General features: G+C 35.6%; 1 protein-coding gene across 5 annotated transcripts in view; it reads left to right on the top strand.

Annotated features, from left to right (window-relative positions):
- Positions 1 to 12033, top strand: part of NEDD1 (neural precursor cell expressed, developmentally down-regulated 1) — a 29635-nt gene that overhangs the window by 370 nt on the left and 17232 nt on the right. For 2 of the 5 annotated variants that reach the window (XM_005882356.2, XM_014530054.1), the window contains exons 2-5: positions 2513 to 2607; positions 6422 to 6538; positions 8165 to 8305; positions 11158 to 11387. In XM_005882356.2, the coding sequence (XP_005882418.1) occupies positions 2513 to 2607; positions 6422 to 6538; positions 8165 to 8305; positions 11158 to 11387 (583 nt within the window). Of the gene's footprint in view, positions 1 to 1001; positions 1257 to 2512; positions 2608 to 6421; positions 6539 to 6784; positions 6861 to 8164; positions 8306 to 11157; positions 11388 to 12033 lie in introns of those variants that run through there. The other 3 variants (XM_005882357.2, XM_014530055.1, XM_014530053.1) reach the window with 3 other exon arrangements.

Raw genomic sequence — 12033 nt, 5'->3', positions numbered from 1 at the left:
CGTTTTGTTATTTAGAGTTTGTTATTGAATCAAATAGAATAAGGTAGGTAATGATGGGAAAAATTCTGAAAGGTTTTGGAATGAGTTTTTGAATCTGTTTGAATATTTGTGGTTCTTGTCTGGAAATTAATGATAGAACTCAAAGACAGAAACGAAGCTTGGGTGAGGAGATAAAAATCAAAATTGACCTACATCCCCATCTTACAGATATATTCTTGTATTTTTCTCCCTTTCTATCTATGACAAAAATAGTCTCATTTCCCAAATATTCAGAGAAGTTACTGAATTTTTCGAAGCTTTCTCTGTTTCTGATCCACACCCTCCTTGTCTTAGTAAACTCCGATATGTGGATAAAATAAATGAGGCAGTGAAGCTTAGAAATCAGGATTCCTCAGCCCCTCACACTATTGGCATTTTGGGCCAGGTGATTCTTTGTTATGGGGCCTGTCTTGTGCATTAGAGGGTGTTTAGAATCCTTTCTGGCCTCTTCCCACCAAATGCCAGTAGCCTCTAGCTGAGAACCACTATTGTCAAAAAGTACTCATCACCTTTTGTATGCATTGCTATGTTAAAAATTGTCATTCTTTTGTCAAACTCCTACATATAGTTTCTTAAACAGCAAATTAGGTTTTTCCATGTCTGATCTTATCAATACCAAAGTATTAATATTCTGCTTCTTGATGAAAATGTGATTGATTCATAAACAAAACCATTAGGAGTTTTCATGTTCAATCTAATTGTTAATGCAAATATATAACAAAAATGATGGTTTTTCTTATTGAATTAAATTTACTTCATCATTCCTTGAATTTGTATTATGGTAGCAAAGTTAATTACTTCAGTGCTCTATTAATCAAACTCATGGTGCAGTGACTACATGTTTGAAGTACTCTCCAGAAGTGTAGTGGGGGGAACTGTTTTTAAAGAGGGACAAATACGTGAGGTTGCTTCTCTATCACTGGATTTTTATTATGTTCAGAGGTTAATTTTTCTCTGTTACTGCATTAGAGAAAAATAGCATTACTTAGTAAGATGTATTATTTTTGGTTTATTGTATTCCAGGGAGTTTTAGTAACCGTTGGCATTTACTGACAAACCATTTAATGGTCTGTGAATAAAACTGTTGTGACTATGAAGAGGTATCGTATGACTTGGAAACTGGTCTTATTTCTGTGTGGTTTTCCTGTGCAGTAGATGTGCACTGAGAGCCTTCATCTAATCTTATTCCTAATGAAGCTTTGATCCCTTCCATGGAGGTTAGTTATTGATGAACGAGGACTTCCCACACTCAGAAACTTGGGGGCCACTTCGCATGGGTTCCAAAGGCGCAGTTCATGGTGACGTGCCAGGGAGATCAGTGTTCTATGCTTTTGGTCCTTGAGATAATGTTCCTCACTTTCTCATGACTTGTAAAACTACGTGAGAAATACAAGAGGTTACTATTTTACCCTCTCATTATCTTTCTGGTTTTTTTTTTCATTTTTATATTGTAAGGAGAAAAGTAGCAGTAAACAAGGAAGAAGCCAAATAAAGAGAAATGATATATTTTCCTCAGTGCTGTAATATGTAGGTGGAAATGATTTTGTTTAAATCATCATGTATCATAAAATCACAACCCACGGTCTGTTCACAAAATATAGGAATGTTACAGAAATCGTCCAAAAGTAATGCAATTAGAACTTTGCTTGTTTAAAAGCATTAATTTAAACTTCTGATATTTTAATGTGTTAGGACTTTCAAAATGGAACTCTTGTTCTCGGTTATATTGTATTTAATTATTTTAGTTTTAAAATACATTGCTTTGTTTTTACTGATTGTTCCACATAAAATAAGGTAAATATAATTTTAAATTTATTTAAAGTAAAAATTTTAAAAATGTAATTATATTAAATTTTAAATAATTTAAAATTTAATTTAAAATAGAACTCTTCCATAACATAGTTGCTATTTAACCACATTTATTTATATTTGCTATACTTACTGTAATATTTATTCTTAATATATTTAAGATTGAAACATTCTATCACAAAAATTCTAGTTGTGAGAAAATACCAGCTTTTATTTTTTTAGTGGACAAATAGGAGACTAATATAGATATTTGCTTCCTAACTTAAATGGGTACCAAGCACTGTGTTAAAAACTGTCCTGAACAGTGTTTATAGACGAAAAGGCTGATTCATATATGCTGATGGTGCTTTTATTATGCTTTCATTCTTGAAGTATAAAATTAGACCTTCTGGCTTACTCTTTGAAAATGGAGTAGTGTTTCACATGGGTTACATAGCTTTCAAGTGATAGCAGAGCCAGAAAGGATAGTTCTTCCCTGTGGTGGTAGTGAAGAGGCTTAGTAAGTAGTAAACTGAGCCATTTTTGAAAGCTAATGTATAAGCGATGCTCATTTGCTTTTCTGCTTAGGTTAGTGTGCTTGCTTTTATTATCACAATTCTCGTATTAACAGTCTAGTGCTAGAGATGCTCATGGATTGTTTTATGCTCCATAACTCTTCCTTTAGATAACTTCCTAGTGACAGCATCTTCCAGTGGCGACAAAATTGTTGTTTCAAGTTGCAAATGTAAACCTGTTCCACTTTTAGAGCTTGGTGAAGGGGTAAGTGAAAAACAAACAAACAAACAAACAAAACCTAAAAGAAAATCTTACTTCTACTTGGGTGGCAACTGCTTATTTATTGTGGTGCTTGCAACTAAATATAAAGGTGTTTAAACGCATTTTTCTTAACCTAAGCTCAAAATAATACCATAACACTTATCGGTGAGATGGGTACTGAAACATCTTTAAGTAAAATAATACTGAATCTTAGGGGAGCAATCAGGGATTCAGGTTTTGTCAACTAGGCACTTGCTTTCTCCATTTTTCCTCTGTGGGAGGTTCCCTGGTGTTGTTGCCTTTTTAAGGACCAAGTCCCATTTAAGTCACTAGTTTGCTATGACCATGAAGCCCTAATGATGTAGCCCTGCCTTCACTGACATTGGGCTGAGGACTATCTCAGCTAAGGACCCCCATCTGACATAGCTTTCTGCTTTTGCTTCTGTCCATACTGAAGGGCCTGCCTGAGCCTCCCCAGTGGCGACATCACCTGGAAAAGATGGCTTTGTCAAAATGAGCTTTGGTCCCAGAGCATTTAAAGAAGCTTTCATTGCATATTGCTTGCTTATTCTTTTGTTTTATAAAGTAATCTCTCTGATTCAAGATATTGCTGGCTGCCTCATTTCCAATCTATTGGAAGCTATTTCCAAGCTATTTCTTTTTTAAATAAGATATGATCTAAATAAAAAGGTATAAGATGTTGGTAGCTTGTTCTTTTTTAAGTTTCAGATTTTCCTAGCAGACCCTAAAACATTATGAAGAGTCCTAATTTTACACTGGAATAGGTAAGGGAGCCCAGATTTAAAAAGGACGTTTGATTTCTATCAGTTCTTTCCTAAAGATATCCAGTGGGATTGACCCAAAGTTCATTTCCAGCCCATATATGTTGGAGGCTGTGGCAGAGAGAATGCTAAGGGTAGAAATGGAGTTTGAGACCTTCTGCCTGTTCAAACTCAGTTACGTAAAATTGAAGCAAAGAGCATCTCTGGTTGATAAAAGTCAAAGTGTATATCCTTTCAGAGCAGGCAAAACATTTTAGTCATCATCTTTGAATCTTTAAATCCTGTCAAAGACGGTTGACAAAAATTTGTTTAATTAAATAGCATCAAAATAATTTTTATTTCCTCTGTTACAATATGTATTATGCTACTTTTACATCATGTCTTAGAACCAGTTTGGTACCTTTTTGTTTTTTGTTATGAAATTATGAAAATAGATGATATTCACAAATTGACACAATTCTACAAGTTTTGTGAATATTCCATATCAGTTGTTGCAGTTAGTTCTCTTTCCCATAGTTAAGAAATCACATCAGGATGCATGTGGCTGAAGTGGTCATTATAGTTATAATTTGAATCTGCTTTAATTTACTTATAACATATTTTGCAAATTGAAAACCTTTGTTTTGTAGGATCCAAGTTCTTTTACTCATGTGCTATTTGAGATATTAGACCTTTCCTATATAGGAAAATATGATTCTTATTTAAACATTAATTTTTGAGTAGAACTTTAAGTTTATATTTATTTTCTTTGATTTTGTATTTTCTTAAAAGTGGGCAGATTGGTATTAACAGTGTTATAATGGATGTGATAGGCTACTATATAACCTAGAAATTTGACCAGCTGTTATTTTTAGATTTTAAAAACTGCACCCATTGCTTGTGTTTTGGGATGTAGGATTCCTGTAATAACTACACGATTTCTATTAATTATTTAAGTTCATTAGCTACATTAATAATGTATTAACAAAAAGAATCTTCTATCATCAGGGTAAGCCAGCTATAAACATAGCTTTTGTTCTGAGCCCTTAAGAATAATTTGAGTTGTTTTTGACAATTAGAATCCTAATATATTTATCTTTGATGGATATCATTCTTGTCTATTTTCTGTAAAGGTTATTTATATAGCTCTTAGTAAACTGTCCTGATTTGCAGTGATAACCACATTCTAAATCTTATTAGTTTGTTCAGACCAAATTTAGTTCCTATGTGTGTATGTATGGTGCCTAGAAGAGAAGTGTACCTACTATACTGACACATTGATCTAATGTGCTCCTGTTTATATGTGTTGGTAATTTTGACTCTTCGTCAAAATCTAAGAGCAGTAAGAAGCTTGAGTGTAGGAGCCATCTGCAGCTTTTTAAGAATCTGGTGCTCTCTTGAGTAGAGGATGTTTTTGAGATGCGTGGACTCTCAAGGTAGGAACAGTAGTTCTAGTCCTCATTTCTTATTTCTCAGATGAAGAAACATAGGCTGATAAAGGTGAGATGACTTGCCTAAACCTGCATGTTTTGCCTTTAGATTTTACCTAAGTCACAAATATTTCCCCTTTGGAATTATTTCTCCATTTTTTCCCCATAGCATTCAACTGGAGGTAAGAACATTAATGTAACTACGTATTGTACCTGAAGGTTAAATAGGAAAATACATGCTTCTGACGGATGGGCACCACCAGGTAGATGACACTCAGATAATTATTGTGAGAAAAACTTGGTAGCTTCTGTATTTTTAGCCATTTATGTTATAAATATATATTGAGCATGGATATGGTCTTTGCTCTTAAAGAAACTGACAATCTGGTGGAAGGCAGATAGTAAACTAGGAAACAGAATACCCAGATAGTGATAAGTTGTTGTGTCGAGAACTAAAATAGTTAAGATATTGAGATAGCAAGTTACCTTAGGTGGCCAAGGGAGTACCCCTGAAGAGATGGCATTTAAGGTGCTGTCTGTTGACCAGAAAAAGCTGTTCAGCCAAAGTTCGGGGCAAGAATAGCTGTTGTTGAAGCCTTGAGGACAATATAGAATTATTTTTAAGGAATGCAAGAAGGTCATTGTGGCTGGAGAATTAGTGGGTGAAGAGGAAAATGCGAGATAAGGTAGGAAGGGGCCAGATGAATAGATAGGGCTTTGAAAGCCAGGTTAATGAGTCTGGAATTTATTCTAGGGTTGATTAGAAGCCATTGAAGATTTTTAAATGGGAGAGATATTATCAGATTAACATTTTTTAAAGATCACCCTACTTATGGAGAACAGAATGCGCACGAGTAGAAGCAGGACAGCCAGTTAAGAGGCTGCTGTTGTGGTTCCACAGGGTTTGGATTAGAGTGCTGGAAGTAGTGCTGGATACTGGGAGGGCCAGCTGGGATTTATTTTAGGGTCGGAGTTTAGAGAATTTATGGTAGACTTGGGGCAGGCAGAACGAGGAATCAAGGCGAATTTCTGGAATTTTATCTTGAAAAACTGGGTGGATGGATGGTGTCTTTACATACATGGGAAAGAATGTAGAGTCAAGTTCTGATGACTCAATGTTTAAGAATTGGATTTCTTAAGGGGAGATTTGCCATGAGACTTTGGGCAAATATCTTGTCCTCGATGGAAAACTTTCCTTATCTGTAAAATGAGGGACAGACACATCCTTGAAAGTCTTCTCTACCATTAGTATTTTCTGAGCTGTGGTTTGATTGTAATTCAGGGCATCCTGCGGAAATGTAAGAGCAGGCTTTAGTAGGGGAGATATTACAGGCAGGTAAGCCCTGATGGGAGGCCAAGACTTGCTGGTATTTTCTAAGCTTCCTCTGTCACCTCTGTGTATGGCAGAGAACATGAATCTGGTTGATTTCTTGAAGTCTTTTTTAACTCCTTACAAGCTATCGGATCCATGTGGAAGATTAGAGGTGAATCTTTAGTATAAGTATTAGCATGTTTATAACATTTAATTCAACAAATATTTATTAAGTGCTTGCTAAGTACTGAATAAGACTTAAAAGTCATCTCTGGGCTCTGTTAAGTTAAGGTAACTTTCTTTTTCTTTAATAGCAAAAGCAGACATGTGTCAGTTTAAATTCCACATCTATGTATTTGGTAAGCGGAGGCCTGAATAACACTGTTAATATTTGGGATTTAAAATCAAAAAGAGTTCATCGATCTCTTAAGGTAAGGAACTTGGGTGTTGTTGTTTTGTAATGTTACAGAAATGGTTATCTCACAATGTGCTTAGTTACCAAACTTTTAATGTTGAGCTTTTATAATAAAAGTAAGATGCTTCAGCATTGAAGTGAGATTTGTTAGGGAAAATAAAGATTCTGTTTCTTTACAAAGTCATAGATATTGTATTGGACCTCATATTCTTAACTTCTTAGATGGGAACAATGCCCTAAATGTCCTTTTTCTTCTCATCAGATATTGTTTCTTTGATTTAGAAAAGGAATAAAATGTAGAGACATTTCCAAACATGCTTGGAGGACCATTTGAAAAGGTTATGTAATAGTTATTACAATATAAAAAGTGTAATATAATAGTGGCATAGTATAGTTACTATTCTTGGCATTATATTAATCTGATTATTAGATACAAAGGTTAGTTTGTTTATATTAGTAATGTATGGCACCAAACTGTAAAAAACTAGACTCCTAATCCTGATCCCTTTTCTGTGTTCCTGCTAGATTTCTGACTTGATGTTGGAAAACGTCCTTGTGAACTCAGTTTGTTCAAAACCAGTTTTATTGTTTCCAAGTGGATTCCCCTTTGGATTTGGGAGACAGCCTAATATAGAGGGAGGCAAATAGGCTTTTGGGTTTGACCTGGAATTGAATCCCGGCTTTGTCACTTAGCAGTTATGTGAGCTTGCACAGGTTTCTTAACCTTTCTGTGCCATTTAGTCAACTCACCTGTAAAATGGGAAAAACTGACATTTTCTCCCAGATTGTTCTATGGATTAATAATGATATATGGCTCTGGGTGGTGTGCCTCAGTTGGTAGGAGTGTCGTGTACACCTAAAGGTCATAATAAATAAATAAATAAATAAATAAAATCAATGAAAATGTCCTCTGGTGAGGATTTAAATAAATAAATAACAATAATAATATATCAAGCTCCCAGCGTCAGTAGGTACTTGACAAAGGGAAGCAGCTGCTGTCATCTCTCAAACATACCTTGCCCTTCTGGCTTTGGGGCTTTTGTTTCTTACTCTTTTCCATTTTGCAGGGTCTGGTTTACTTCCCCTAGTTTAGCTCTTCTCCTTTCTTTAAGGTTGAACTCCAACTTTATGTCTTGCATGAAGCTTCTTCTGTCAACTCAATTCACAGTGATGCCTCTTCCTCTTTTGTCTTGACACTTTGCCTCTACCACCACTCACTTAGCTTTGTTCTGCCATTTTCGTGTTAATTTAAATGTCCTGTCTTCTCAATTGAACAGTAATACTTTCAAGGGCAGGGACGCTCCTGATAGTCAACTCGCAATAAATGTTACTTGTCAGTGGAAGTGAATTCTGTAAGGGAGACATATTGCCATTTAGAAAATTACCTTTCTAGTCTGTCTCTCGTTTCAGGGTGCCTGAGCTTTATTATAGTTATGAAAAATAGATCTCTGTTCCCTGAGAAGACTTGGTGTTGATCAGATAGTTTTCTGCTTATTTGAGTAATTTTTAAAATTTGAGGAAAATGTTAAAGGAAATATTAGATTGACAAATGGATAATATTTATAAAACACAAAATTTGCAAAAACATGAAAATATGCTTTCTGAAGGTTTTATGGCACTGTATTTCATTTTTTTCTTTCAGGATCATAAAGATGAAGTAACTTGTGTAACATATAATTGGAATGATTGCTACGTTGCTTCTGGATCTCTCAGTGGTGAAATTATTTTGCACAGTGTAACCACTAATATTTCTACTACTCCTTTTGGTCATGGTAGTAGCCAGGTAAGTATGGGTTTATTCAAAATAAAATTGATAAGATAGATTTTGAACTCTTATATAAACCAATGAGTTTTAAGTTTTTAAAATTAAGTATTTAAAATAAGCTTGATTGAAAATAAGCTAATTCATACTAGATTGAGTATACTTACTTTATTGAGTTCAATTAGGCCATTGAATATAACATGCTTCTAGATTATAACTATATATAACAAAATACAAATACTGTTAACAGGTTAAGCTCAAAACATGAATATTAATCTTTCTATAGACATTACAGTTATAGAAGTGTTGCATAGCTCAAATTATGTTAGCTACAGGACAGGTACATTAAGTACTCTGATGGGAATGTGATAATTGAGTGTGTTTAGGCACAGGATATATGGAGTTTTGTTTTTTTGGTTACTATAAGTATATCATAGTTCATGTATTGCTACCAGGTTAATACCAGGAGTATGTAGGGAAATGTTTTGTTGTTGTTAATCCTCACCCGAGGATATTTTTTCCATTGTTATTTTAGAGAGAGTGGAAGAGAGGGAAGAAGAGAGGGGGAGAGAAAGAGGAAGAGAAAGAGAGGGGGGAGAGAGAGAGAGAGAGAGAGAGAGAGAGAGAGAGAGAGAGAGAAACATTGAATATGAGAGAGACACATTCATTGGTTGCCTCCCACACGTGCCCCAACTGGGGCTAGGGATTGAACCTGCAGCCCAGGTATGTGCCCCTAACAGGGAATCGAACCTGAGAACCTTCGGTGCCTGGACTGACACTCCAACCACTAAGCTACACTGAGGAGGGTTGTAAGGAAACTTTTTTTTAAAATATATTTTATTGATTTTTTACAGAGAGGAAGGGAGAGGGATAGAAAAACATTGATGAGAGAGAAACATCGATCAGCTGCCTCCTGCACGCTCCCTACTGGGTATGTGCCCACAACCAAGGTACATGCCCTTGACCGGAATCAGACCTGGGACCCTTGAGTCCGCAGGCCGACACTCTGTCCACTGAGCCAAACTGGTTAGGGCAGGAAACTTTTTATGAAGGAACTAGAGCAGCGGTTCTCAACCTGTGGGTCGCGACCCCTTTGGCAGTCGAACGACCCTTTCACAGAGGTCGCCTAAAACCATCCTGCATATCAGATATTTACATTACGATTCATTAAGGTTTCCCTCACAGCCCTGGCTTTGTTCAGAAGGTCATCTGGTCTAATTAGCATATTACGCTTTTATTATTATAGATATTAGCCAAATTTTTTCTTCAAGAAAATTAGTCTATAAAATTCTTAATACATTTAATTTCTCAAGTAATCTAATTTTTTACTAACTTTCCATTGAATTTCTCCACAGAAATTTCTGATAAGGTGCATCTTCTTTCCATTCTTACTTTTAATTATAATCACTGTGGCCGTAATTATTATTAGATAAAAGATGGGAGTCCCTCACTTTTGAAAAGCAGTTTTTTAAATCATTATATTGAGTAGTATATATTTAATGTTTAAGGAAAATATATTGGATATTAAAAATGCATTGAAAAGTGCATTTTTTCAAGTTCAATTTGTATTGGGGGAATAAAAGAGATACATATAAATGACAATATGGGTGATTGATAAAAAACTTATGGAGATTCAGAACAGTGAGATAGAATTATCTGATTAGGAATAAAATGGGGAATATTAATGGAGGAAGGACTTCAGCTGGGTGTGAGACTTAATTAATTGTTTATTTTTACTATGATATAAACTGGCCTCCTTGCCAATCACTTCATTCTAACTTTTGTATTAGAGTTAACTCTTTACATGCCTACATTCTAGTTGGAACCATATCGTGTTTTCTTTGTCCTCAACCATTGTCCAACTTTGTGGCTTACGTTGAAAAGATCCTCAATAACATGGGAATGGATGAATACTAAAATTAGAGATAACAAAGATTTTAATAGGCTAATATAGAACTTCAGGGGAGAGATATTATATATCTCCTTAGATGACCAAAGGCTTTCTCCATGCCTAGTCCAGAGTATTGACTCTTCATCCTTTGTGGTTTAGTTGATTTTTCATTATGCTTTAGTTGTTGAATTTCTAGCACAATCAGATGCTCAGACTCAAACAAATATATAAATATCTAAAATAGGTTTTAAATACAAATATTTCTTATTCTCTGCTAGTGTTTCCTTATACTTATTTGTGATTTGGCTGTGACTGGGCCTTTTATTTAGGGATATTCTAACCTAGTAAAGAAAGGTGTAAATTAGAAACATTGAAGTTTGAAATTATGAAACTATTTATTGAACTCAGAATAGAAAGGTAATACAAAAAAAGTTAAAACAAATTCACCTGTGGCCATCACCGCCCCCCTGGATCGCTGCAGTGCCCACCAGGGGGCGGTAGCACCCACTTTGGGGAATCGCTGTTCTAGCACAATCAGATGCTCAGAATCAAACAAATATATAAATATCTAAAATATGTTTTAAATACAAATATTTCTTATTCTCTGCTAGTGTTTCCTTATACTTATTTGTGATTTGGCTGTGACTGGGCCTTTTATTTAGGGATATTCTAACCCTAATGAATCAATGTATTGTGTTTTTTTTTCCTATGGAAAAAAAGAGGAGATTGAGTTAGCTGTACTCCAAGTTAGTAATATCATGACAAATATTCAATTACTAGAATATTGGTATGTCTTGGGATCATCTTATGTAGCCCACTAAATGATTTTATGGTATTGATTGAAACCTGTTAGTCTCTAAACCAGAAAAGTCCTAAATCCTGTGTGAGTGCTGTGTCTGTGGTTGGCTGTTATTTATATAGTTTATATAAAACGTTCTTATGAATGCTTACAATTACATAAAATTTATTCTTCTTTTTATAGCCTATTCGGCACTTGAAGTACTCCTTATTTAAGAAATCGCTGCTGGGCAGTGTTTCGGATAACGGAGTAGTAACTCTTTGGGATGTGAATAGTCAGAGTCCTCACCATAACTTTGATAGTACTCATAAAGCTCCAGCTTCAGGCATCTGCTTTTCTCCTGTCAATGAATTGTTGTTTGTAACCATAGGCTTGGATAAAAGAATCATTCTCTATGACACTTCAAGTAAGAAGTAAGTGTGGCATTTCTTAATTTGGCAACAAATAATTATCTCATTAGAAGATATATTTGTGATTTGTATAGACTTATGATTCATTAATGCTCAGGAGCTCTAAAATTTGTGTACTTGATATCTGGTAAGGTAGATTTTTTTCTTCTTCCAATGCAGAAAAAATAGATGAGGTGGGTATTCTTTTTTAATTATTATTCTGTTTCCTTTTTTAAAATTTGAATTTACTGGGATGATATCTAATAAAAGACAAACATGCAAATTGACCGGACCTTCACTACGCCTTAAGCCATGCCCACCAGCCAATCAGAGTGACTATATGCAAATTAACCCAACTAAGATGGCGGCCGGCAGCCACAGAGCTGGAGCGAGCAGGAGCGAGCAGGAGGCTTGGTTGCTCCAGTGATGGAGGAAGCCAAGCTTCCCGCCCATCCTGGTCGGCTCTGAGCTCCCTGAAGGCAACAAAGTTTCAATTATAGAAGATAAATAAACCCCAGATACCTGCTTTCAGCTGGTCGTGGCCATGGAAATGGCGGCCGGCAGCCACAGAGCTGGAGCGAGCAGGAGCGAGCAGGAGCGAGCAGGAGGCTTGGTTGCTCCAGTGATGGAGGAAGCCAAGCTTCCCGCCCATCCTGGTCGGCTCTGAGCT

This window comes from Myotis brandtii, unplaced genomic scaffold (genome assembly GCF_000412655.1).
Source record: "Myotis brandtii unplaced genomic scaffold, ASM41265v1 scaffold708, whole genome shotgun sequence".
Taxonomy (NCBI): Eukaryota; Metazoa; Chordata; class Mammalia; order Chiroptera; family Vespertilionidae; genus Myotis; species Myotis brandtii.
Note: the sequence above shows the minus strand (reverse complement) of the source record. Positions and strands in the feature narration are given on the sequence as shown.